At 47.9% G+C, this 25,418-nt stretch overlaps 1 protein-coding gene and 1 long non-coding RNA gene across 2 annotated transcripts in view; one reads left to right on the forward strand and one right to left on the reverse strand.

The window, feature by feature from the left end:
• Positions 1 to 22,935, reverse strand: part of LOC139259579 (uncharacterized) — a 69,510-nt gene extending 46,575 nt beyond the window's left edge. Inside the window, exons 1-2 of the long non-coding RNA XR_011592600.1 lie at positions 22,802 to 22,935; positions 8,777 to 8,947 (exon numbers count right to left, since the gene is read on the reverse strand). This is a non-coding gene — a long non-coding RNA (uncharacterized lncRNA). The remainder of the gene's footprint in view (positions 1 to 8,776; positions 8,948 to 22,801) is intronic.
• Positions 20,072 to 25,200, forward strand: LOC139259577 (interferon-induced protein with tetratricopeptide repeats 5-like). Its single transcript, XM_070875071.1, has 2 exons — positions 20,072 to 20,166; positions 22,462 to 25,200. Exons 1-2 carry the CDS (start codon positions 20,162 to 20,164, stop codon positions 23,912 to 23,914), a joined length of 1,458 nt encoding a protein of 485 aa, XP_070731172.1. The 5' UTR covers positions 20,072 to 20,161; the 3' UTR covers positions 23,915 to 25,200.
• The last annotated feature ends 218 nt before the right edge of the window (positions 25,201 to 25,418 follow it).

Below are 25,418 nucleotides of genomic sequence, written 5' to 3' on the forward strand. Positions count from 1 at the left end.
TTTGAATTATTATTTTACTCGTGTGTCTAATTTTCAAACAATGATCTTTCTGCAGTTATTCAAAATTCCTGTGCTTCATTCAAGAATATTGACACCACTGGTGAACTAACCAATAGGATTTGTTCCTGTATCCTTCGACCTTTTGCTATGTGTGAAACGATAAAAAATAACGTGGGTTTTGGGGGAATTAGAGTTAAATGAGCCAATGGGTCAGAGCCACAATAGTTGTATTTTATGAATTATAGGAACAGTTTTTTAGACAATAATACACATTACATGGGCCCGATTTTAACTCCAGATGGGTTTTGGGTGGGTGAGTGGCGAGGGGAATGGGAAACTCACCTATTGCTGCAGATATCGGGCCTGGGGTATTTTAAATCCCGAACTTCATTATCGTGCGGCCAGACCACTTCCCGGCCACAGGGCGTGCAGGCAGGTGCGGTGAAGGTGGTTCTGGGAGGGTCTCGGGGATGGAATGGGGGATGTGGGGAGTCCGGGGCAGGGGAGCCCCAAACTTTCATTTTGGGGCCTGGCGGGGCATTCCTGCACAAAGGAAAGTCAAACACTTACACCTTGACATCCTGATTCTCCTCAGAGCTGCTTCGGCCTGTTGGAAAAGCTGCACCGGCTTCCCCCTGCCCAGGCCAGAGTTAACAGCGCAGTCAGGGCCCGATGATGTCACCACACCCCGTGTGTGATGTCACCACACCCCGGTCCGTGTGTGATGTCACCAGACCCCGGTCCGTGTGTGATGTCACCAGACCCCGGTCCGTGTGTGATGTCACCACACCCCGGTCCGTGTGTGATGTCACCAGACCCCGGTCCGTTATTGTCAATGATGACCCTGCCACTTTTGACGAGTGGCTTAGTCCAATCTCTGCCAAGTGGGCAGGTTTAAAATCGCCCCCAATGAAGTTCTTAAATAATCTAGAAAACTGGGTAGATAGAGGAACACTGATGTACAAATATATACGAAAAATGTGATTTATTATGATCATCATCTGTTTAGGTGTTTTAACAGCAATGCAGGCAAAGCATTATAGCTAGAAGTGCATAAGCTTCAGTGCACTCTGAGCATGTGACTTATACTCTTTTTATGGTAATGATGGTGTAAAAATATCTCCAATCCAGCCCATAGAGGGTGCAATAAAACCACTCTGTCGACATATCTTTCACTTGCTGCTTCTTCACAATAAAGTCCACCATCGGGTGAAAGGCTTTCCATGTGTACCAGCTGAGAGAGGACCAACGACCACTGCAGGCCCTTCAAATAAATCATCAGCTTGATTCTGTTGCTCTGAAGCTTTGCTGACAGACGATTGGACTCCCATCCAGAGCGTTCATTCAGATCTCAGCCTCTGTCACTGGGAGTCTCCCTGCCCTGTAACTGGTCAGCTGCACCTGCTCTTCATCAAACCTTCTGTGTCCCTCGTTGGCCAACACAGAGCAGCTTGGACAATACCCGGGAAAGTCCCTTTTCCAGAGACTGTCACCATCTCTGTGAAGAAACGCAGTCGAGGGAGGAAAGCTAAAGGATCTAGAAATAGGTTAAAATGGGATAAAATATCAAAACACAATGGCTGCAAACACTGATTTTCCCGAGATTTCAATTGTAATTGTAATATCAGAGATTGAACATTAAAATAACCAATAAAATTAATCTGTGGCAAAGACTTAGTTTGTGTTGTTGTTATGTATGCAATAAAGGTTCAAACTGAGTACTGTTTAACTGAGCAAGGTACAACCTTGGCTATGTTTTATTTAGGCCCAAAATGCCTGACTCTCAAAATGGCTGGCCTTTTATACCTGAGCAGCACCATGTGCATGCTGCTCAGTGGCCTCCAACAATGTCGCCATCTGGTGGCTACAAAGAGAATGTGAAATTAATACATGACAATTGTTGGTCTGTGTGAATGCGGACAGTTAGTGTGGTACAGGACATGATGGGAAAAACTTGCACGATATTTTCTGGCAGTCGGTAATGTTTATGGCCACTTGCCAGCATTTGATAAAAATATTCAATTCCCAAACGGGAAATAGGGCATAATTTGCAATAAAATTGAGCAAATTTTCCTTCCTGTGTCAGGCTTTTTTGAAACTTGTGGTCAGCTCTCCACAGCAATAATGGGCCCCTGGGTGAGGTGCTGGAGGGTGACCAGTGCCCATGGGACTGTGTCCCACGAAGGAGTCAACACCTTAAGGAGCGGAGGGAAGGGCAACAGATAGCAGAGAAAACGGGTAAGAAACAAAAACCTTTCTGGTTACTGGGTGTTCCCAGGCCCCAGGATGTATTTTCTGGCACTGCACAGGCGTCCTCTCCACCTCTAACCCAGAGGTGACTGCTGGGATGTTCTGGGAAAACTTACACATTCACACACAAGTGCAGAGCAACAGTTGCAGTGACAGCCACAGCGAGATCGTGAGGAGCGGCGAACTACTAAAGTGTCAGCCCAACCAGCACCAACTGACCTGGGAGGGCAAGAAGTCAAAAGGATCAAAGGTGTGACATCACAGGAAAGCAGGGAAGTGATTGGTTGGTCAGTTTTTCTCTCTTTTCTTGGGCATTGGTTTATATTAAGAGCCAGAATTAAAAACTAAAACGTTCAAAACTTGAAAACATAATTAATTAAATACATTAGAGATGGCAGGGCAGGCAACATGTTACTGCTGCAACATGTGGGAGCAGGTGGAGACCATTGAGGCCCATGGTGACCACATTGACAGTAAGTGTTGGCAGCTCGAGGAACTTTGGCTCCGTGTTGATCAGTCCAAGCTTCAAACACTGCAACACATCAGGGACACATCACGCTTACCTGGACACTGTGTTTCAGGAGGCAGTCACACCCCTTAGATTAATTAATTCAAACTTGGTCCGTGGTCAGGGACAGGAGGGTGTGACTACGAGTGAGGCAGGTATGGGGACCCAGGATGTAGTGATGGAGGAGCCTCAGCCCTTGCTCTTGTCCAACAGGTTCAACGCTCTTACTCCCTGTGTGGACCAAAACAGGGACTGCAGGGAGGATGAGCAAACTGACCACAGCAATGTGATACAGGGGACCATTTAAATGGGGGGAGTAAAAAGAAATGTTGTAGTGGTCGGGGACAGTATCAGTCGGGGGATAGATACTGTTCTCTGTAGCTGAGAGCGTGAGTCCCGAAGGTGGTGCTGCCTGCCCGGTGCCAGGGTTAAGGACATCTCCTCAGGGCTGCAGAGGAACTTGGAGTGGGAGGGGGTAGATCCAATTGTTGTGGTCCACGTACTCCTGGATTGCGGTTACTGGGATCACACACAGATGAGTTCCTCACGGGCAGCCTGGGCAGAAAGGGACTGTCTAGGTTGTCTCCTCCCTTTCTCTTCCTCCTTTTCCTCTTCCTCCTCCTCCTCCTGCTCATGCTCCTGACCCTCAGCTGCTTGCTGTATAGCAGGTGGCAAGCGCTGTGCCCTCATGATGGCGAGGTTGTGCAACATGCAGCAGACCACCACGAATCTTGACACCCGCTCTGGTGAGTACTACAGGGCCCCTCCAGAATGGTCCAGGCAGCGGAACTATTATTTCAGCATCCCAGTGGCCTGCTCCAGCACATTTTGTGTGGTAGCACGGCTTTCATTGGCTTGTGCACCAGAGTCATCAGCCATATGGTCAGCAGATGGACCTTGTCGCCCAGTAGCCACCCTTTGGCTTTCCATTTTGGCTCAAGTGCAGCTGGCACAGCAGACTGCTGTAGAATGAAGGTGTCATGACTGTTGCCAGGATACCGGGCATTGACCTGCATGTTGTGCTGCCTACAGTCATACACCAGCTGGACCTTGAGGGAGTGGAATCCCTTTTGGTTCTGGCAGGGGGCCCACAAAGTAATGTACGTGCAGCCAATGGCACCCCACACCATGGGGAGGCCTGCAATCCTAGCGAAGCCTCGTGCTCGCTTCCCCTGCTTGTCTCTGGCGAGAGAGAATGAAATGTAGTCAGAGATCTTTGAATAGAGAGACTCCGTGACCTCCTTTAACCAACAATGGATGGACAACTGCGAGATGTTGCAAATATCTCCAGCTCCAGCCTGGAAGGAGCCAGACCCATAAATGTTCATCGCCATGGTCACCTTCCCAGCCACTGGTAATGTGGTCCGTGCCCTGCTCTGAGGTTACAGTTGTGGTTGCAGGAGGTGGCAGATTTCAGTGAGGTCGTCCTTACTGAAGCGAAGGCGTCTCACACATTGTTTCTCATTGAGGTTCATATGGAAGAATTGCTCCCTAAACACCCTGGATATGGCCTGCTGCTGAAAGCCCTTCTCCCCATCCTCCTCCCCCCTCTTCCAGTAGATTGTCCTGCTCTGTGTGCCCTCTGTTCATTCTCCAAGTCTTGCTGCATTCCAAGGGGAATGCCTACTAGTGCACGCATGTCTGGGAGCAACTGGTTTGTGTAGAAGCTTCGAAGGCAGTCCTTCAGCATCTGCCACACCGCTCTCTGTAGTCTTTTGCAACTTGAAACAACTGTAGAAAGTACCAAACACTTGTAGACTCGTAGCAACATCCAGAAGAAATCAAGTTTCTGACTCAGAGACGAGAGAGCTACCACTGAGCCAAAGCTGACACAGGCACTTGTTCAATTGACTGAGTTTGGTTTTCCCGGTGGCTCATCTGGTTAAAGCTGTGAATAGCTCAGCCATATAAGCAGAAAGATCGCAGGATCCGAGTCTGGATTCCTGCTAGCTGCAAGTTCTCCAGTATCAGCGGCTTGAGCCTTTGACGATCTTTGCTGTGCCCTTCTTGTGCCTGCTCCTCTCCTGCGATATTGGACTCCTGCTGGCTGCTGACTTTGCTCGAGGGACAATTGCACCGGCCTCAGATGTTCCCCGGCCTCCAAACTGCACAGCAACCATCAGCTGCACAGAGGAAAACATTGAAACAAGGAATCCCCTCTGGGAACAGTCTCTCCGCACGGCACAAACAAACAGGTAACTCTATTCCACCTTGTTTACACATCATAGACAAAACCTTTAGGTTCCGTCAATCACCTATCTAACCTATCCTGATAGAGTATTTTGCAGCCTCACAGTCCTCTGTGAAAAAAGTTTCTCCTGCTCCCTGTCCTAAATCTCTTACATTAAACATTGAGGTGGAGACATTCGGGAGTGGTGTTAATGTTTTTCAACTTTTTAACAATGTGTGTTTTGTGTTCCAGGAAGGAAGTTGAGCACTAAATCCGAGAGAGTAACAGGAGGCAGGCTGGGCGGTACTTGTGCAGTGCTGTACAATGGGCCATGCAGCAGTGCTGCGTTGGAAGGCTCCTTCCCTCCCAGGCTCTGCAAGGGAAATACTTACCTGGTCCCCGACGGCAGACACGACACGGCCCGATCAGCCCAATGCACTGCAGCTGAGTGCCAGGACGATTGATCATGACGGAAGGGGATTGAAAATAATCAATTTGCAGCATTGCACAAATGTTTTAAATTATCTCGGCCACCTCGCCATTAAGCATCGCCCCCGAAGCACCCGGCCTCCCGATGAACATGTCCTGCAACTGTCGGTGTCTTCGGCCGGCGAAGCTGCAGGGGACGGAATAGAAGTTCGGGTTCGGGGCGATGCACACGGCAATGATGTCATGGTCTCTGGGCGAATCGCGGTACAATGTGGGTATCGATCATCTCACCACGCCCGGTCAGTAAGTGGTTAATGCATCCTGATCAGCCCCTGGAGGCAATAACAGGAGGCGCTAAGGAGCCAATTTCTAGGCCTAGGTCTATGTTCCCTTGTTCTAGATACCACAACTGCGAGACACAGTCAGTTTCAATCTACACTGTCCCATCCTTTCATAATGTTAAATACCTCTATCAAATCAGCCCATAATTCTCCAATTAATGAAAACAGACCTGAATTTTTTGGCTCCATCTGTAGTGATGACTATAGTTGAATAGTCTGCTCATTACCCGATCCCCCATCCTCGACTCCCCCTCCCACCACTCCCTCCGCGACACCCTGGTCATTCCGCATTTACCCCCAGCAACCCCTCCCTTCCCACGGTACCTTCACATGCCAGCACAGGAGATGCAACACCTGTCCTTTTGCCTCCTCCCTTCCCACTATCCAGGGCCCCAAACACTCCTTCCCCGTGAAACAGCAATTTACTTGTAACTCTTTCAATTTAGTATTCACCGTATTCGCTGCTCACGATGTGGTCCCCTCGACAACGGGCAGAGCAAATGCAGATGGGGTGACCACTTTGCAGAATCTCTTTGTTCAGTCCGTAAGCGTGACCCTGAGCTTCCGGTTGCCTCACTTTATTTCTCCACTTCATTCCGACTCTGACCTCCCCGACCTCGGCCTCCGACACTGTTCGAATGAAGCTCGACGCAAACTCAAGGAGCAGAAGCTCATCTTTCGTTTCGGCACTTTACAGCCTTCTCAACTCAACATCCAGTTCCACAATTTCAGACCAGAACCTCTGCCCGTCTTTTGTTCACTTTCCTCCCTTTTTATTACAATGCCCACCACCTTTTTATTTTTTTTTCTCTCTTTCCCACGGCAATTGGTGATGATTCCACCATTCACATTCCATCGAGACTCATCTTTTGTTTCCTAATTTGTACCATTACCATCTCATTTTTGTCTGTTAAATCCCTCCTGTCTTCCAGCCGATCACAGAACGTCCCTTTTGTTCTTCCTCCACTCCCCCGTTCAGTGTCCCTGTACTTCCTTAATAATCTGTTACAGTTCAAACTTTCCCAGTAAAAATACAAACAAAAAAATGCCAAAAAAGTTGCTGCCCCTTTAAGGTTCTGTCATGGAGCCCTTAAAGGAACAGTGACTTTTAAAGGAAAGTTCCTTTCCTTAGGACCACTCCAAATAGGCTCACAAAGCAAATAACAGGATCATGGGGAGATCCAACTGAAAAGGCTGGGAAATTTCACCTTTGGCCTGTTTAAATATTTTAAAGTAACTTGTGGCTCACACACTTTGTTTAAGAGCAGCCTTAAGCAGGAAATTCTGAGAGCTGGTAAATCGCCTCATTGGCCTTGCTGTCTGGGACACTTCCCCTTAAACCCCTGTACCTTGCTCCTTCTCGCCCCACCAACAAAACCTGCTAAAAATCTACCTGTCTAACCTTTCACCTTTCCTTTACTATTGCTGGGTATCCATTCCCCCTCTATGGATCATCTTGGGACATTTACTGTAACATTAAAGGCACTAAATAAATGTAAGCTCTGATCCGTTATTGTGTGAAACTACCTCAATATGGTATCTGTGTGACTCGTTCAGTGAAAATATTGCTATAAATGTGCACAAATTAAGGGTTTTAATTTGCAGTTTAAGTAAAAAGTTGGGGAGCAGGATAGAATTGCAGATGCACCATCAGAAAATTGAAACAAAATTCCAATGGATTTACTCTCTCAGAGAAACCCTTCGTGGAGCAACAAATGGGCTGGATTTTCAAACAAATCTGGAAATAAATATAAAAGTTCATTTTAAAATGTAAAATCTCGAAGGGCTATAAGAATAAATGTGAAACACAGTATTCTGGCTGACTGGATATACCATGTGCTCTCATCGGTAAGTGGAAGATTAATATTATCAGATCACAGCTCAGTCTATAAAGCACAGGACACATTCAAACAAATCTGTGACCAGTACTGAACATAAATAATAGATTTATAGTAAATGTAGACTTTATTCTTCCTCTGGGAATCAATACAAGATGGAAGCTTCTCCCGCGACCTTGACATTAAATTAGCCCTTGACACACACTTGCTCTATTTCTCACATACCACAGGGTTCTCTCAATAGCCCTGTATTTCTACTGGTTTCAGACTGGGCAGACGGCCAAACACAAGCCTTCGCTCACAAACCCTGCAGATTGCGACACGGGGCTTATACTTGGCCACCTGCACTCAGTTCAACAGTCAGCCTGAAGTCAGCAGAGATACAGAGCTGTCCATCAATGGTCTACAAAGATCCATGGTCGTGACCCTCTCACACACCTGGCTCAAGTCTTCCACACAAACCTGGCTGTCAATCGAGCCTATTACTTCAGAAATATCCTCCAGAATATCGATTACTCAGGATGTCTGAATTGAATGGAACGACTCACCTCATCGACCTGAGCCAAACAAGGGGAATAATGAATCCCTTTGTATTTTTAGCTCAAATAACATGCTTGATCTGTGTAATCTACTGGTTCAGATAGAATCAACAGCACGGTGCAAGCTTTTCTACTTCATTCCAACTTTTATCTATCATTGTATTAAAATCGTCGACTTTTGGGCCCTTTTCTGTGCTCATTGCAAGAGATCTGATTGGTCCATCAGAATCACATGAGCCACAACTCTGTTACCCTTACACGCATGGTGACATTCCCCCTTGAAGTAGTAATTGCTGAGTGTTAGGTGATTGAAGTGCTTTGAGAAAACATATAAAGGTGAGACTACCTACGATGAGTGGAATATAGCTCCACCTAGTGGACTACTGCTCCACCTAGTGGACCACTGTGGTAATTTTGTGGTGGATTTCAAAATTGAATGCATTTTCTCTTACGTTTCAGAATTACGTTCTCTTGGAAACTTCCTTAAATGGCCTCATTTTAAGATCACTCGGTTGGTTTTATATTCGTCAGCTAACATTTATTTGTGGGGCCACTAAGATCTGGGTTCCTAGGTTCCTCAGCCGAGAATGGCTGTTTCTCCATTTTCCCAGCATATCACTCACTCCAGTATTGGCCCTGAAATTCGGCCGGAGGTTTCTTCCGGACAAACGCCTCTGACCGGAGAATTTTAACGTAATTACCTGGTGGTTCCGGAGGAGCGTGGGATTCCGGTGGGGAGGCCTTCTCTTCCCGTGCTGCGAAGTGTGCTCCACTCCTCCGGGTTCCCACGGAGACGGTGCAATCACGTGTGACTGCTCAGCCAATCAGGTCCAGTATTAGCAATGGGAGCTCCGTATCGACCAGTTCTATCGCTATTAATGAGGGAAACAAAACACACTAAACACCACAATAAAAAATAAAAAACACACTGAACATAATTAAAATTAATTGAAATTAAAGTTAATAAATGCCTTAGAAAAAATATATATTGTTCCCATTTTTTTTAAAGTTTTGTAATGAAGGTTAAAAATAAACTTACCTTTGTGGGCAGGGTTTTTAACAATAAAATGTGCTTTTTTAATTTAATGTTATTATATTTTTGAGTATTTTAAAACTCTTACACCTGTAAAAGTCGGCTATGTGCCTGCTTTTATCAGGCGCAAGAGTTTTGAGGACATTTGCTGGGCAAGATTTGGGTAAATCCTGCAATCTTGCCCGTACAAATGTCCTCCCTCCTGAGATGTGTGCGATCTGTCGAGCTCCAGCTGTACAGATCGGAAAAGCTGCTTTTCAGCGCGTGCGCATTGTGCGCTGAAAACCGGCTTTTGCGATGCCTTCCCCGGTCCGTACACACTCCGTACAGACCCGGGGAGGTCGGGATTTCCAGGCCAACATCATCAAACCGGGGACCAACCCTGGTTCAATGAGAAGTGTGGAAGAGCTTGCCACGAGCAGGTCTAACAACACTCAATAAGCACGATGCCACCCAGGACAGCCCGCTTGATTGGTATCCCATCCACCACCTTGAACATTGACTCTCTCCACCACCAGCGCATCGTGGCTGCCGTGTGTATCATCGATAAGATGGACTGCAGCAACTCGCCAAGGCTTCTTCGACAGCACCTCCCAAACCCGCGACCTCTACCACCTAGAAGGACATGGGCAGCAGGCGGATGGGAACGCCACCACCAACAAGTTCCCCTGCAAGTCACACACTAGCATGACTTGGAAGCATATCGTCTTTCCTTCATCATTGCTGGGTCAAGCTCCTGTAAAATAAAAATTATAAAAAGGAGAGAGGGACAGGAGGGTGAAGAGGGTGAGGTAGCATCCTTCCTCCTGTGGGCACAGGACATCCATCTGCCTCTAGATCATCTCCACCAGGACCTCCATTGCTGCATCCAAGAACATGTGCATCCTCTCACTCAGTCCCTGAGTCATCCTGCAACGTGCCACTGCGTGCCAGCCAGAGCACTGCTCCAGTGGAAGTGAGCGCGAGGAGCCCATACATACTGCTGCAAGAAAAGCTAGCCTGCTCTACTTAAAGGTTGTCTGCACCTCTTAAAGGGAAGGTGCATTCTGCCTGCAGCAGATCATTCAACTGGCTGAGGAAGACAGTCCAAAAAATCATATAATAATGGCACAACAGGTGAGAGAGCATGCACAAAGGTTCTCTGATGCAGCACTGGAGGCCTTTGTGCAGGAGGTCAACTCGAGGAGAGAGGTGCTGCTCCCACAGGGGGCCCAGGAGGTCCTCCAGGCAGCAGACCAAAGTGCAGTGGGAACAGCTAGACAATGTGATGAATACCAGCAGTGTAGCACCTAGGACATGGACACAGTGCAGGAAGAAGTTTAATGACCTCATATGAGTATTCAAGGTCAGTAAAATTATCTTCAAATTCTATATCCCACCAACTGGTCCAGTAGCCTTCAACATTATTAATTCACCAAAACCCCATCAATCACCTACAAAGCATTTCTATCAATCACAACTCAGATCTCACATTCATAACTTTACCTTACCCTCACACATTACCACTGCTGCAAGTCTCAAACCCAAATCTCACAACTTACACACACTGACAGCTATTCAACTATGACAGACATATCACCCAAACACATTGCACCTGACACCTTTCCTGTCATGTATCTCACACTACTGTACATAACTGTATCTTACCATGCTATACATGACTGTAACTAGATATGACCTGTAACCACAAGCATACCTTACCACCAGGGGTGCACTTGCAGGAGACACTGCATACCTGTTCCACACAGGTATATAAAGGCAGGTCTCAGGCAAGTGTGGCACTCGAGAGCTGTGAAATAAAGGTGCAGGTCCAGAGTGACCTTGACTTCAGCATTGCCTTGTGTAAGTCTGTACCGCAGGGTCAGGACTTTACAGTGGGGACGAGTTACGGGATCACAGAATCCACAGAATGGCTACCAACGGCTCAGATGAGAAATACAATGCCGGAGACAATTGGGAGGACTTTATAGAAAGACTCCAGCAAAGCTTTGTAACCAAAGACGATGAGGCAGACAAGAGAAGAGCCCATCTCTTGACCAGCTGTGGCTCGAAAACATACGCCTTAATGAAGGACCTGCTGGCACCCGAGAAACCAGCAAGCAAGTCGTTTGAGGAGTTGAGCACACTGGTGAGAGACCACCTGAAGCCAGCGAGCAGCCTACACATGGCCAGACACAGGTTCTACAACTACAGACGCTGTGTACAGAGCATACCCGACTTTGTGGCGGAACTTCGGAGGCTGGCTAGTTTATGTGAGTTCTCCGATGAACTAAGGAGAGAAGTACTGAGATACTTTTTTATTGAAGGAATAGGCCATGCAGGCATAATCCGAAATCTTATAGAGACCAAGAACTTGACCTTAGAGGCAGCAGCACTGGTCGCACAGACATTCTTGGCAGGAGAAGAAGAAACGAGGTTGATCTATACTGCGGGTACGACAACTAACGAAACATCAGAACAAGGGGTTCAAAGCGTGAATCAAGCCACTACCCCCACACACAGACAAAGACAGGAGAGCAGGTCTTCAACAGCAGGCAGTGGCGCCAGAAGCCATCAAGGTCCACATGAACGGCCGTTCACACCTCATCAACCCACAATGCGAGCAATCAACTACAGACTGAGAGAAGCTCAAGAGAGATCAGCCAGACGCAGCTCATCCTTCGGAAACAATGGAAGCGGTCTGTGCTGGAGATGTGGGGGAAGGCACTCAACAGGGGGTGTCGATTTCAGCATGCTGTTTGCAGAAACTGCAACTATACAGGGCATCTGGCTCGCATGTGCAGAAAAACAACAGCTCGGCTGATATACGAATCGGATGGGTCGGAAAGCGGACCAGAAGACGGTGGGGACAGTGCCCGGGATGCTGGGGTACAGCGGGTCAACACGATCAATGTCCACTGTTCTTACAACAAGACGCCTCCAATAATGATGAGGGTCCTTCTCAACGGGATACCCATCAACATGGAACTGGACACGGGAGCTAGTTAATCTCTCATGAGCGTCCAACAATTTGAACAGCTGTGGCCGCACAAAAGCAACAGACCAAAACTCACAAGGATCGACACCAAACTAAGGACCTATACCAAAGAAATCGTCCCAATCCTTGGCAGCACCATGCTCTCAGTCACACACAAAGGGACGGTGAACCGACTTCCCCTGCGGATTGTGCCCGGAGATCTCCCAGCACTGTTGGGGAGAAGCTGGCTGGCAAAACTAAATTGAAAATGGGATGATGTTCACGCCATGTCGTCAGAGGAACGGACCTCCTGCTCAACAGTTTTAAGTCGTTTTGAACATCTCTTTCAGCCAGGTGTGGGCACCTTCAAAGGGGCTAAAGTTAAAATCTACAACACACAGGATGCCAGACTGGTCCATCACAAGGCTAGAGCTGTGCCTTCTGTGATGAGGGAAAAGACTGAACACGAACTGGACCGGCTTCTGCGGGAAGGCATTATCTAACCCATGGAATTTAGCGACTGGGCAAGTCACATCATTCCCGTCATGAAGCCTGATGGATCCATACGAATCTGTGGGGATTACAAGTCTACCATAAACAGAGTCTCCCTACAGGACCAATACCCGCTGCCCAGAGTAGAGGACCTATTTGCCACATTGGCTGGAGGAAAACTTTTCTCGAAACTAGATCTCACATCTGCGTATATGACACAAGAACTGACCGAAGAGTCTAAGCTACTCACCACCATCAACACACATCGAGGCCTTTTTGTGTACAATCAATGCCCATTCGGCATCAGGTTGGCAGCTGCTATATTCCAGCGCAACATGGAGAGTCTGCCCAAGTCCATCCCGGGGACGGTTGTGTTTCAAGATGACATACTCATCACGGGCAGGGACACCGACTCCCATCTCTGCAATTTGGAGCAAGTACCAAGTCGATTGGACCGGGTAGGCCCAAGAGTTAAGAAATCCAAGTTTCTGTTTCTCGCGCCCGAGGTTGAATTTTTGGGCAGAAGGACTCCGCCCAACAGAATCCAAAACCGAAGCAATTCGTCTGGCACCCAGGCCCCGGAACTGCGCGCCTTTCTCGGGCGACTCAATTACTTTGGGAGCTTTATGCAGAACTTGAGTTCGCTGCTGGAGCCTCTCCACGTGCTACTCAGAAAGGGGTGCGATTGGTTTTGGGGAAACGCCCAAGAATGTGCCTTCAATAAGGCATGCGTCAGCATATGGGGTCAGGTGCGTTTTACAGCATGTCAATGATGCGAGTAAATTACAACCCATTGCTTATGCCTCCAGGTCACTTTCGCGGGCGGAGCGCGGGTATAGTATGGTTGAGAAGGAGGCGCTCGCGTGCGTGTACGGTGTCAAAAAGATGCACCAATACCTTTTCGGGGCCAAGTTCGCATTAGAAACTGACCACAAACCCCTAACGTCCCTGCTATCCGAGTGCAAAGCAATAAATGCCAACGCCTCGGCGTGTATTCAGCGGTGGGCACTCATGCTGGCGTCCTACGACTATACCATAAGGCACAGACCAGGCACAGACAACTGTGCCGACGCGCTTAGCAGGCTACTCCTGGTGACCACGGAAGGGTCTGATGAACAGGACTGTGAGATGGTCATGGCAATCAATGCCTTTGAATCCACAGGTTCGCCCATGACGGCTCGTCAAATCAGAGCCTGGATGACCAGCAACCCCACGTTATCCTTAGTCAAAAGATGTGTTTTAACTGGTGACTGGGCAGAGGCTCGTGATGCCTGCCCCGAGGAGATCAAACCTTTCCATAGGCGCACGCATGAACTATCACTCCAGGCAGACTGCCTGATGTGGGGCAGCCGAGTAGTTATGCCCTTGCGAGGCAGAGAGGTGTTTGTCCGGGAGCTCCACCGCGAGCACCCGGGGATCGTCCTTATGAAGGCCATAGCCAGATCCCACGTCTGGTGGCCTGGCATTGACGCGGACTTGGAGCTCTGCGTCCGGCAGTGCACCATTTGTGCCCAACTCAGTAATGCACCCAGGGAGGCCCCCCTAAGCCCCTGGCCCTGGCCCACCAAACCGTGGTCGCGGGTGCATGTAGACTATGCGGGCCCATTCATGGGCAAAATGTTCCTCGTAGTCGTCGATGCATTTTCAAAGTGGATCGAGTGCACCATTTTAAACTCGAGTACCACCTCCACCACTGTGGAGAGCCTTAGAACCATGTTTGCAATGCCCGTAATTCCTGACATATTGGTCAGTGATAATGGTCCGTGCTTCACCAGCGCAGAATTTCAAGATTTTATAGTTGACCACGGCATAAATCATGTTAAGGTGGCACTGTTCAAGCTGGCCTCCAATGGCCAGGTGGAGCAAGCAGTACAAATCGTTAAACAAGGCATGTTAAAAATCCAAGGTCCCATGCTGCAGAGCTGCCTGTCGCGACTGCTACTGGCATACAGATCTCGTCCGCATTCGTTGACTGGGGTTCCCCCCGTGCAACTGTTGATGAACTGGACCTTAAAGACTAGGCTCTCGTTAATCCTCCCAGACATACATGAAATTGTTGAGGCAAAGTGCCGGAAGCTAACTGAGTACCATGAACGAAATTTGAGGGGGAGGTGGAATGAGATAGGGGACAAAGTGTTTGTGCTAATCTATGGCAGGGGTCCCAAATTGCTTGCAGGGACAGAAACAGGCAAGGAAGGAAACAGGCTACTGGTTGTACAAATGGACAATGGCCAAACCTGCTGGGGGCATGTCGACCAAGTAAAAAGTAGATTCACCAACAACACTGCAGAACCAGAGGCAGACTACAATGTGGAACTCACACCACACCTGGTGGACAGACAGAGGGAACAACCTGAGAAAAGGGCAGTCTCAACAGACAGCCCAGGCGAGATACCAGCAGTCACACCGAAAGAAAAACAGGCACCAAGGCAAACAACTGACCCACAACTAAGACGCTCCATGCGAGAGCGCAGACCACCTGAGAGACTAAATCTATAAAGCCAATAAGACCTTGGGGGAGGGTGTGGCAAGTGTGGCACTCGAGAGCTGTGAAATAAAGGTGCAGGTCCAGAGTGACCTTGACTTCAGCATGTGCCTTGTTTAAGTCTGTACTGCAGGGTCAGGACTTTACACTTCCTTGTAGGAAAAGGTGGCGCATAACCAGCGCCAACAGAACCTAACCAGTGGGATACAGGCTTGCCTGCAGCACCTCACCCACTTGGAGGAGATGGTACAGGCCATTTTTTGGAGGGGCATGGCTGAGCCCGTGGATAGCGGAGGGGTGGAAAGAGCACATCACACTTGCCCCCTCATCCCACATCCCGAACTAACACTCCGCGGAGTTTAGAGGGTAGATTAGAGGCGGGATCTTCACATGGTGAGTCACCGGGCGTGAGTGGTCTGCAGTGAGGCAGAGGACAAGGTAGTGCAGGTGCCAGCTCCTTGGAGGGTGAGAGCACATATGAGTTCTGCTGCAGTGGACTCAGATGAGGCCTTCGATGGGCAGCCTACAGAGAAACATTGATGGGTGTCTGTATAACAAAAGGCTTGGTACATTGGCAGGCCTGCCAGAAAGTCTGAGTGCAATGTCGAGGAGCATGGAGGAGCACCAAACTTGCACAGGGCTTTGGGCAGAGCTTGGAGCCCATCCTTTCCAGCATGGAAGGTGTGACAGATCCATTATTCATTTGGGAGGCCCTGGGTTCCGAGAGTTCGGGAGGCCTGAGAGTTCGGGAGGTCTGAGAGTTCAGGAGGCCTGAGAATTCGGGAGGTCTGAGTGTTCAGGAGGTCTGAGAGTTCGGGAGATCTGAGAGTTCAGGAGGCCTGAGTGTTCAGGAGGTCTGAGTGTTCGGGAGGCCTGAGAATTCGGGAGGTCTGAGAGTTATGGAGGCCTGAGTGTTCAGGAGGTCTGAGAGTTCGGGAGGTCTGAGAGTTCGGGAGGTCTGAGAGTTATGGAGGCCTGAGTGTTCAGGAGGTCTGAGAGTTCGGGAGGTCTGAGAGTTCGGGAGGTCTGAGAGTTCGGGAGGTCTGAGAGATCCGGAGGTCCGAGAGTTCGGGAGGTCTGAGTGTTCGGGAGGTCTGAGAATTCGGGAGGTCTGAGAGTTATGGAGGCCTGAGTGTTCGGGAGGTCTGAGAGATCCAGAGGTCCGAGAGTTCGGGAGGTCTGAGAGTTCTGGGGATCCAAGAGTTTGGGAGGTCCCGAGTCAGGAGTCCGAGGAGCAGAAAGCCCGGAGGTCGGCGAGGAGTTAACTTCTGGCGATGACCTCACAGTCCTCGTCCGGGCAGGTAAATGATTGGCTGTTTGATTTGGTAAGTATCTTTCTTTTTCTCTTTCTCTTTCTCTTTTATAATCAGATAAGTCTAATTAGAGGGATGACAGGGCAGCTCAGTCCCATGGACTTTACATCCTGCAGCATGTGGGAAGTCCTGGATGCTTCGTACGGCCTAGACGGCCACGTGCGCAGGAGGTGTCTCCAGCTTCAACTACTCCAGCTCCGCGTTTCGAGCTTGAGTGGCGGCTGGAGTCAATACGGTGCATCCGCGAGGCTGAGAGCTACGTGGATAGCACGTTACAGGAGGTGGTCACCATGCAGCTTAAAAGTCTGCAGGTAACGGTGAAGTGGGTGAACACCAGACGGAGGAAGAATGCTAAACAGGTTGTACAGGATTCCCCCCGAGTCCACCTCACTTTCCAACCGATATTCTCTTCTGAGCATCGGTGAGAGCGATGGTGCCTCTGGGGAGTGCAGCCAGAGCCAAGTCCAAGGCACCATGGGTGGTTCAGCTGCACAGCGGGGAGGGACAAAGAATAAAAGAGCTGTCGTGATAGGGGATTCAATAGTTAGGGGAATAGAGGCCTTTCTGCGGCCGTAGGCTTGACTCCAGGATGGTATGGTGCCTCCCTGGTGCCATGATCAAGGATGTCACAGAGCAGACGCAGGGCATTCTGGGGGGAGAGAGTCAATAGCTAGAGGTTGTGGTCCATATTGGGACCAATGACATAGGTAGAACGAGGGATGAGGTCCTGCAGGCAGAATTTAGGCCGCTAGGAGAAAAATTAAAGGGTAGGACCTCAAAGGGAGTCATCAACATCAGAGGCAGTCCCTCGGAATCGAGGAGGACTTGCTTCCACTCTTAAAATGAGTTTGTGGGTGGTTGAACAGTCCAATATGAGAACCGCAGACTCTGTCACAGGTGGGGCAGATAGTCATTGAGAGAAGGGGTGGGAAGAACTAGTTTTCCGCACACTCTTTCTGCTGCCTGCGCTTGTTTTCTGCATGCTCTCGGCGATGAGATTTGAGGCGCTCAGTGCCCTCCCAGATGCACTTCCTCCACTTAGGGCGGTCTTTGGTCAGGGACTCCCAGGTGTCAGTGGGAATATTGCACTTTATCAGCGAGGCTTTGAGGGTGTCCTTATAACGTTTCCTCTGCCCAGCTTTGGCTTGTTTGCTGAGTAGAGTGCTTGCTTTGGGAGTCTTGTGTCAGGCATGCGAACAATGTGGCCTGCCCAGCAGAGCTGATCAAGTGTGGTCAGTGCTTCAATGCTGGGGAGGTTGGCCTGGTCAAGGACGCTAATGTTGGTGCGTCTGTCCTCCCAGAGGATTTGTAGGATCTTGCGGAGACTTTGTTGGTGGTATCTCTCCAGCGACTTGAGGTGTCTGCTGCACATGGTCCATGTCTCTGAGCCATACAGGAGGACAAGTATTACTACAGCCCTGCAGACCATGAGCTTGGTGGCAGTTTTGATGGTCTGGTCTTCAAACACTCCTTTCCTCAGACGGCCGAAGGCTGCACTGGTGCACTGGAGGCAGTGTTGCACTTGTTCTCTGCATGCTCTCGACGATGAGACATGAGGTGCTCAGCGCCCTCCCGGATATACTAGGGTAGCACTTTGTAGGAGCACATGGAAGACAGGCACTAAGGTAATGCACAAGGGTGATTAGTTGACTTTGTTTGGTTATATCGGATGGATTGATGGATAAAGTTGGATTGGAATGTCTCCTTTGTGATGGCTTTTAGTTCCACATTGTGGCCAAGCGAATGCTGCAATGGTCAGTAACAGAGGGAAGGTAAGGTGTGGGATTATTGTTCAATCGGGAATCGGGGTTGTGTTCTCTCGTACCCTAGTCGGATTATTCGCTCACGGAAAGCCCGGGAAGGAAGGGCTGTCTGGATTGCCTCCTCCCTTCCACTTCCTCCTTTTCCACTTCCCCATCTTCCACTTCCTTCTCCTCTTCCTCCTCCTCCTCCTCTGATTCCTCCCCCTCCCTCTCCTCAGCTGGTCACTGTATTGCTGGTGGCAACGGCTGTGCTCTCATGATAGCAAGGTTCGGGAACCTGTAGCAGAACACGACGAATCTTGAGACGTGATCTAGTGAGTACTGCAGGGCAGCAGAAGCCTTGTTTAAGGACACAAATGGTCTGCTTTATCAGATTCTGTCTGGCAGCACGTCTCTAATTGTACACATGCTACCCATGTGTTGTTGGGTTGCGGAGCGGAGCCATGAGCCAGATGTTCAGCGGATAGCCCTTGTCACCCAGCAGCCACCTCTGCTTTGTGTTGGTGGCTCAAAGACTGAGTGAACAGCGGACTGGCACAGACGAAAGCATCATAACTGCTGCAAGGAAACCGGGCATTCAGCATCATGATGTGCTGAGCATGGTCGCACACCAACTGCACATTCAGCGAGTGGTAACCTTTGCGGTTGTGGTACATCTCAGCACTTGGTGTGGCACCCACAAAGCTACATGCGTGCAGTCGATGGCACCCTGCACCATGGGGAATCCCGTTACCCTGGTAAAGCAGGTGCGCACTCTGCCTGGATCTCTCTGGTCAGAGAGAAAACAATGAAGTCACCTCTCCTGGCATAAAGAGCATCTGTCACATCTCTTATATAGTAATGGGCAGCGAATTGGGAGATATTACAGATGTTGCCTGCTCCAGCTGGGAAGGATCCAGATGCAAAAAAATTGGGACCACGGTGACCTTATCAGCCATTGCCCTAGAGTGAGGCTGCAGGTCATGTTGTGGGAGGTAGCAGAGTTTGTGAGCATCACCAAGTAAAGTGCACGCACCTCACTCACTGCTCCTGGCTCAGGCTGAGGTAAGAGAATTGCTCTCGGAAGACCCTAAGTGGTTAATTCCTCCTGCTGAGAGACCTTATTCCCCTCCTCCTCCTCCCTCTGTGAGCAGCTTGTTCTCTTCTTCGCTGCCTCTGCTCCATCTCCCTGTCATGCTGCAGGCCAAGGGGAAATACAACTAGAACACCCATGTCTGGGAGCAAGTGGGCTGACCAGAAAACTTGAAATCAGAAACAAGGCCCTCTCCACTTGCCGCACCACTCCCTGTCACCCACCAACTTTAAACAACTCGAAAAAGCTCCAAACGGTTCCACAAACTTACACGGAGCCAGTGGAAATTAATCAGCAACTGACCTGAGAGTGGTTGATGATCCCTTTAAATATCACTGGTCGGGTGTCCTTTCAGCTGCTGAACCCTGTTCAGCTGTGCGAGGGTAACACAGGGCGTTTCCTGCACCATTGAGGATGAAAATAGCAGTTCTGGTGTCAAACTATCATTGCACGCTGACTGAGGTCACGATGTTCCCAATCTACATAATCTGGCGCACGCTCCAAGCGCCGACACTAACGTCCTCAGAAAGATGGTGTCCAGCACGGCCTGCACCAGAATTGTGCGAGCACGGCGCGGATGCTGTTTTGACCCAAAAAGGCACCTGTAGCGCCCAAACAACAGGTACTATGCAATCGAATTTTTAGTCCCAGGTGTCTGTTTAGTACCTCCAGGCGTTCAAATTGTGGTAATCACCAATTAGGACTAAAATTGTATGCTAAATCCAGACTTTCAAACAGGCGGGTCTTATTAGCACTGCTCCATTTCGCACCTGTTTTCAACCATTTGGTTCTTTGTTACATTTTATAGGTTTAGTTTCTATTCACATTCAGACAATGATTTAAGCAATAACTGACTGAACAGGATAAACGAGCTGGAAAACAACACATCAACACACTTCTCGATCAACTCTCCATTGGAAGTACAGTTGGAGCTGAAAAGGGAATTCAACGCATTGTCCATCGATCAGCACTATGAGGTAACGGTCATTGGAATTCCTCCTTTATTTAAATTTACGTGTAGACTATTGAACAAGGAACTAGTTTTCAGAAATAAAGTAGCTTACATTACAAAGCAGTTGAAATGCAGAGAGCTGGGATTAGTGGCTCACAGTGAGACACACAGATAAGGGAACACTGCTGCACCAAGACTGGTGATAGTCAGTAAACATGAGGCAAAAGGCAGACCTGTTCATAGGATTATAACTCAAACAACAATTTAAATTATTTTTGACTCGGCTTTGTTGAAAGTACAAAGTTAAACTTGAATATTACACTGTGGTGGAAAGGTGTATTCTGTAAGTGCCCTCAGGTCATATCCAGAGTTTGAAGAAAGAAAGTTTCACTTTGTGTTCCATGGGAATCTAGAAGGGATCTACTAATGTAAAATAGTGATTTCCAGCACTTTCATATATCCATACTAAAGCAACCTGAACTATAAAGCAAAGGGAGAGTACAGCATGGACTGTGATGGGGGGATGGACACAGCATGAAATGCAGGAGGAGAGTGCCAGCTTAAAGTGTGTAGGAGAAGGAAAAGTGCTGACTTACATTGAGAATGGGGGCGGGGGAGAAGAGTGCTGACATGAACTGGGGGAAAGGACAGGTGCAGCAGTTTGAACAGAGCAGCAAAGGGAGGAAAGCCACCATGAACTGGGGCAGGGGTAAGAATGACAGCTTGGATTGTGGGGGGAGGGAGACGAGAGCCAACAGGAACAAGAGGCCGACGGAGTAGAGTGCAAGGAGAAGCTGGGATGACTGGGGGATGAAGTGTATCGACGTGAATTTAACAGCAAGGAAGAAAGAATTTGTATTGATGTAACACATTATCACACCTCTTAGAAATGCCCCAAAGTGCTTCACATTCAGTGAATTATTTTGCAGTGCAGTCACTGTTGTTTTGTCGGGAAATGCGACAATTCAGTTTGCAGAACAACAATAACTGGCAATTATATAGCACTTTTCACCGAGTAAAACATCCCACAGTGCTTCACAGCAACGTAATCAGACAACAATGGACACCGAGGCAAAGAAGGGGGTGGTTAGAGGGATGACAAAAGCTTAGTCAAAGAGATAGGAGATTGTAAAGGAGGAGAGTGAGGTGGAGAGGTTCAGCGAGGGAATTCCAGAGTATCGGGCCTGTCTGGTCTGATGGCTCGGCCACCATCAGTGGGTGAAGTGGGAGAAGGACACGAGCCCGAGTTAGAGTAACACAGAATTCACGGATAATGCCATAGAATCTATGAGGTCCACTTGATCCACTGGAATAGGCAGAGGCTGCCTTGGTTTAACATCACACCTGGAGGATGGCATGGTGGAAGATTTTCAGCAGGGTAAGAGTCAGTTCATGAAACATGGTCTTTCAGAATGCTGATATCTTTGTGTTGGGCCTTTTCTGCTTTAAGGATGGGATTGGAGAGTGTTACATAGGATAGACAGCACAGAAACCGGCCATTCAGCTCAACCAGTCCATGTTGGTTTATGCTCCACTCGAGCCTCCTCCTGTCTTTCCTCAGCTAATTCTATCTGCATAACCCTCTAATCCCTTCTCCCTCATTTGCTTATCTAGTCTCCCCTTAAATGCATCGATACTATTTACTTCAACCACTCCCTATGGTCGCGAGTTCCACATTCTCACCGCTCTCTGGGTAAAGAAGTTTCTTTTGTATTCCCTATTTGATTTCTTGGTGTCTATTTTACACCTGATGGCCTCTAGTTTTGCTCCTCCTCACAGTGGAAACACTCTCTCTGTGTCGACTCTATCATAAACTTTCATAATGTGAAAGACCTCTCGGTTCTCCTTCCGCATGTTGGGGTGGGGAATGACCTGCTCACAGACAGCAGGGTCCCTGTGGAGGACCAGGTTGATGATCTGTTTAGTGGAGAGTTACCTGGACTGCCAATGTGAGAGGGAGAGTGTTTTAGAATTAGCTCTGACCTTTTTAGTGAGGAACTCCCATTTCAGAATGGAATGCATGAATGAAAAGGAGTGGAGGTGTTTGAGGCGATGCTGCACATTGAGCGAGAAGACTAAATGTCCAGGAGCTGGTACATCAGCGAGCATGAAGGAGACCAGTGTGAGTACAGCTGAGATTTGCAGTCATACCTTTTCCTTTTGCAGTCGTTTTTGCAGAGGTCACCTTTGTGTGACCAGAGATTTCATGGTTAGTGGATCCAGGAGTCGGGAGAAGGCTTTAGTTAAAGAAACCGGAGAGAGGGGAGGGGGTGACACAGCCAGTCTGAGACGGGTTTTGATGAATTTTGTTCTCTTGCAGCAACACACAGAAGGATTTGTTGAAAGTGAAGCTCGATCAGCTTCAATGTCACTTCACGTGGGGCCCACAGAAAGAAAACATTGACTTGGACGACATGAAGTATAGATTGCAAGATTCAATACAGGCTGGTGTGAAATATCAGGCCAGGTCTTACAACCACCTCACTTTTGTAAACTGTCTGCAAGGCAACTGTGAAGAGGCAATTAAAAACTTAAAGGAAGCTGAAAAGATTCTGAGGGAGAACCATGAACATGAATTTGAAAGAAGAAGCATCATCACCTATGGAAACTATGCCTGGGTATATTATCACATGGGCCAACTGACAGAGGCCCAGTCCTACCTCGACAAGCTGGAGATGATCTGTAAACAATTTACTGATGGCTCTCGGTATACAGCACTGATACCTGAAGTATACGGGGAGAAGGGTTGGTCACTGTTGAATTCTCCTAGTCAATACTATGAAGAGGCAAAGGAATGTTTTGAGAAGGCTCTGGAGGAAGATCCTGATGATACTGAATGGAACGTTGGCTATGCGACTGCTCTGTTCCGTCTGGAAGGGATTTCTGGTACCCCAGAGAGTGGTGACCGCAGCCAATCAGTGAAGCAGTTGCGACGTGTGCTGGAACTTGATCCAGATGACTCTGTAGCCATGGTGCTGTTGGCTCTAAAACTACAAGAGTTCAATCAAAAGGAGGAAGCACTGAAATTAGTTGAACAAGCATTGCAGAAGTCCCCTGATCTTCCATATGTAACTCGTTATGCAGCAAAGTTTTACAGAAGAGAAGGAAATGTGGAAAAAGCTGTGGAGCTATTGAAGAAAGCATTAGAAATTAGCCCAAACTCTACCTTCATACACCACCAAATAGGTCTGTGTTACAGAAAAAAACTATATCAACTGATCAAATATCCAGGCAGCAAAGACCCTCGCAATGCTGCTTTTCAACAGAAAACTGAGTTGATCAAACTATGCAAGTACCATTTTGAAAAGGCATTTGAGCCCCGCCCATTAACATTTATTTTTGCACAACTGGATTTTGCAGGAATCTGTTCATTAAATGGAGAATATCTCAAAGCAGAGGAGATTTACAGTAATCTACTGAAATTAGAGGATTTTCATCCTGATAATAAGCAGGCAGTATATGCGCAGTTTGGGTTATATGAACTGCATCACAAAAGATCTGAATCAAATGCCATCAGCTATTTTCTGGAAGGACTTAAAATCCAACGTGACACAGTGGAATGGCAATTGTGTCGTGAAAACTTGAGAAAGATTGCAACAAAACAAATTGACAGGAATCCCAGAGACAGCAAGGCCTTTGGTGTTCTTGGGTTACTGCACCAGCTGGATGGGGAGAAGTGTGAAGCTATTGAGTGCTTTGAAAAGGCCTTGGAGTTTGATTGTGACAATGAAGAATATCTAAGTGCTCTTTGTGAATTACGCCTTTCTATCTAAATCAACGACGACTCTCCCAGCTAAAACTAAACACAGCGGGTAGAGTTTCTGCTTTGGGTGCAAATTGCACTTGAAGTTACGCTGGTTAGCTTACAGTTTAAGTTTCCACTAAATGCATTTGCTTAATTACAAACGTAAAATCTTCCAAGAACCAGTGCAGTCAGTCAGTGTAACAGAATGTAATCAGTTATTTTTTGCATTAAAAATATTCATTGATATATTTAAGAGTGGCAATTGGTGCAGCTTTATTGATACAGCTGAAAATGGATGTAACCTGCAAAATTAAATATTTTTAGTCAGTCTTTCAGCTGTGCTTTACCTGATTTAAGGTGATGAAAATGGCTTTAAAATCTATACTGAACCAGTTATAAGTTTTATTGTTGCACACTAGTCAGACTTTTAATAATTTAAATATTTTTAAGATGTAAAACCTATTAAATTGTGCCTACTAGTGCCTGGGCACCTCAGAAAACCAGCTCAATTTGAAAACGCTCCTCGAAAGGTTGCAAATGGACGCAATGGGCGGAAACTCACCATCCTTGTTATTTCTATCTGGGGGTGTGGCCAGTTTTGTGGGCGGCGCCAGCTTCGGGCAGAAAGCTTTTTAAACCAGGGCTAAAGATCACGGAAATCTCGGTTGATGCTTGACAGAACTTATGCTCGAGTTTCTGCGATCTTTTACACTGGTTCGGCCGATTTCACCCGGATTGTGCAATTTCCCTGCTACACGGGATGGCCGGTATCATGCCTGAAGAAAGATTAATTTCTCTCTCTCTCTGTGTAACGAGCCGCCCGCAGCTCCCTGATTTGCAGCCTCTTCAATGGATGGGGAACAACAGCCTGTCGGGTGAAGCAACAACCGCGGGCCCTTTGCTCAATAAAACCTGGCGGGACAGCATCAGAGTCCCGAATAAGAGATGAATTATTTTTTGGTGGGGGACAGGATGAGTGCCAGTGCTCCTTCAGAATAATGTGGGCTTAATTTTATTCATCCCACTGCTGACAAGGAGCCTCAGTCACTGACATTGTTAAAACGGGATGGTCGGTATCACGCCTGAAGAAAGATTATGTTCTCTCTCTCCCTGTAACGAGCCGCCCGCAGCTCCCTGATTTCCTGCCTCTTCAATGGAAGCGGTTAATTTCCACCACGGCTAAGGGATATAAAAATAAGTTAAAATGATGAAAAATAATAAAGCTTTATAGTTGCAGATACAGATTTCCCAATGAGAAATGTTAATTTGCTGTAATATCAGAGATTGAGTGTTAAAATAACCAATAAAAAGATACTACAACTACAATTTTATTTGTGTCATTGATCTGTGCTAATGCTGACAGTAAGTGTCACTCATAATCCACACTTTGTGATGGTGAACTGTACCAGCTCTGTAAGGAACATTCAGACCAGCCTTTAACACAGGCAGTAAACTGAACAGCTGTTGATTGTGGAGTGAAACATGGCCCTTACACTGCTAGCTGTAGCCACAGTGCTATTAGAGAAAGGTGA

This window comes from Pristiophorus japonicus, chromosome 3, assembly GCF_044704955.1.
Source record: "Pristiophorus japonicus isolate sPriJap1 chromosome 3, sPriJap1.hap1, whole genome shotgun sequence".
Taxonomy (NCBI): Eukaryota; Metazoa; Chordata; class Chondrichthyes; family Pristiophoridae; genus Pristiophorus; species Pristiophorus japonicus.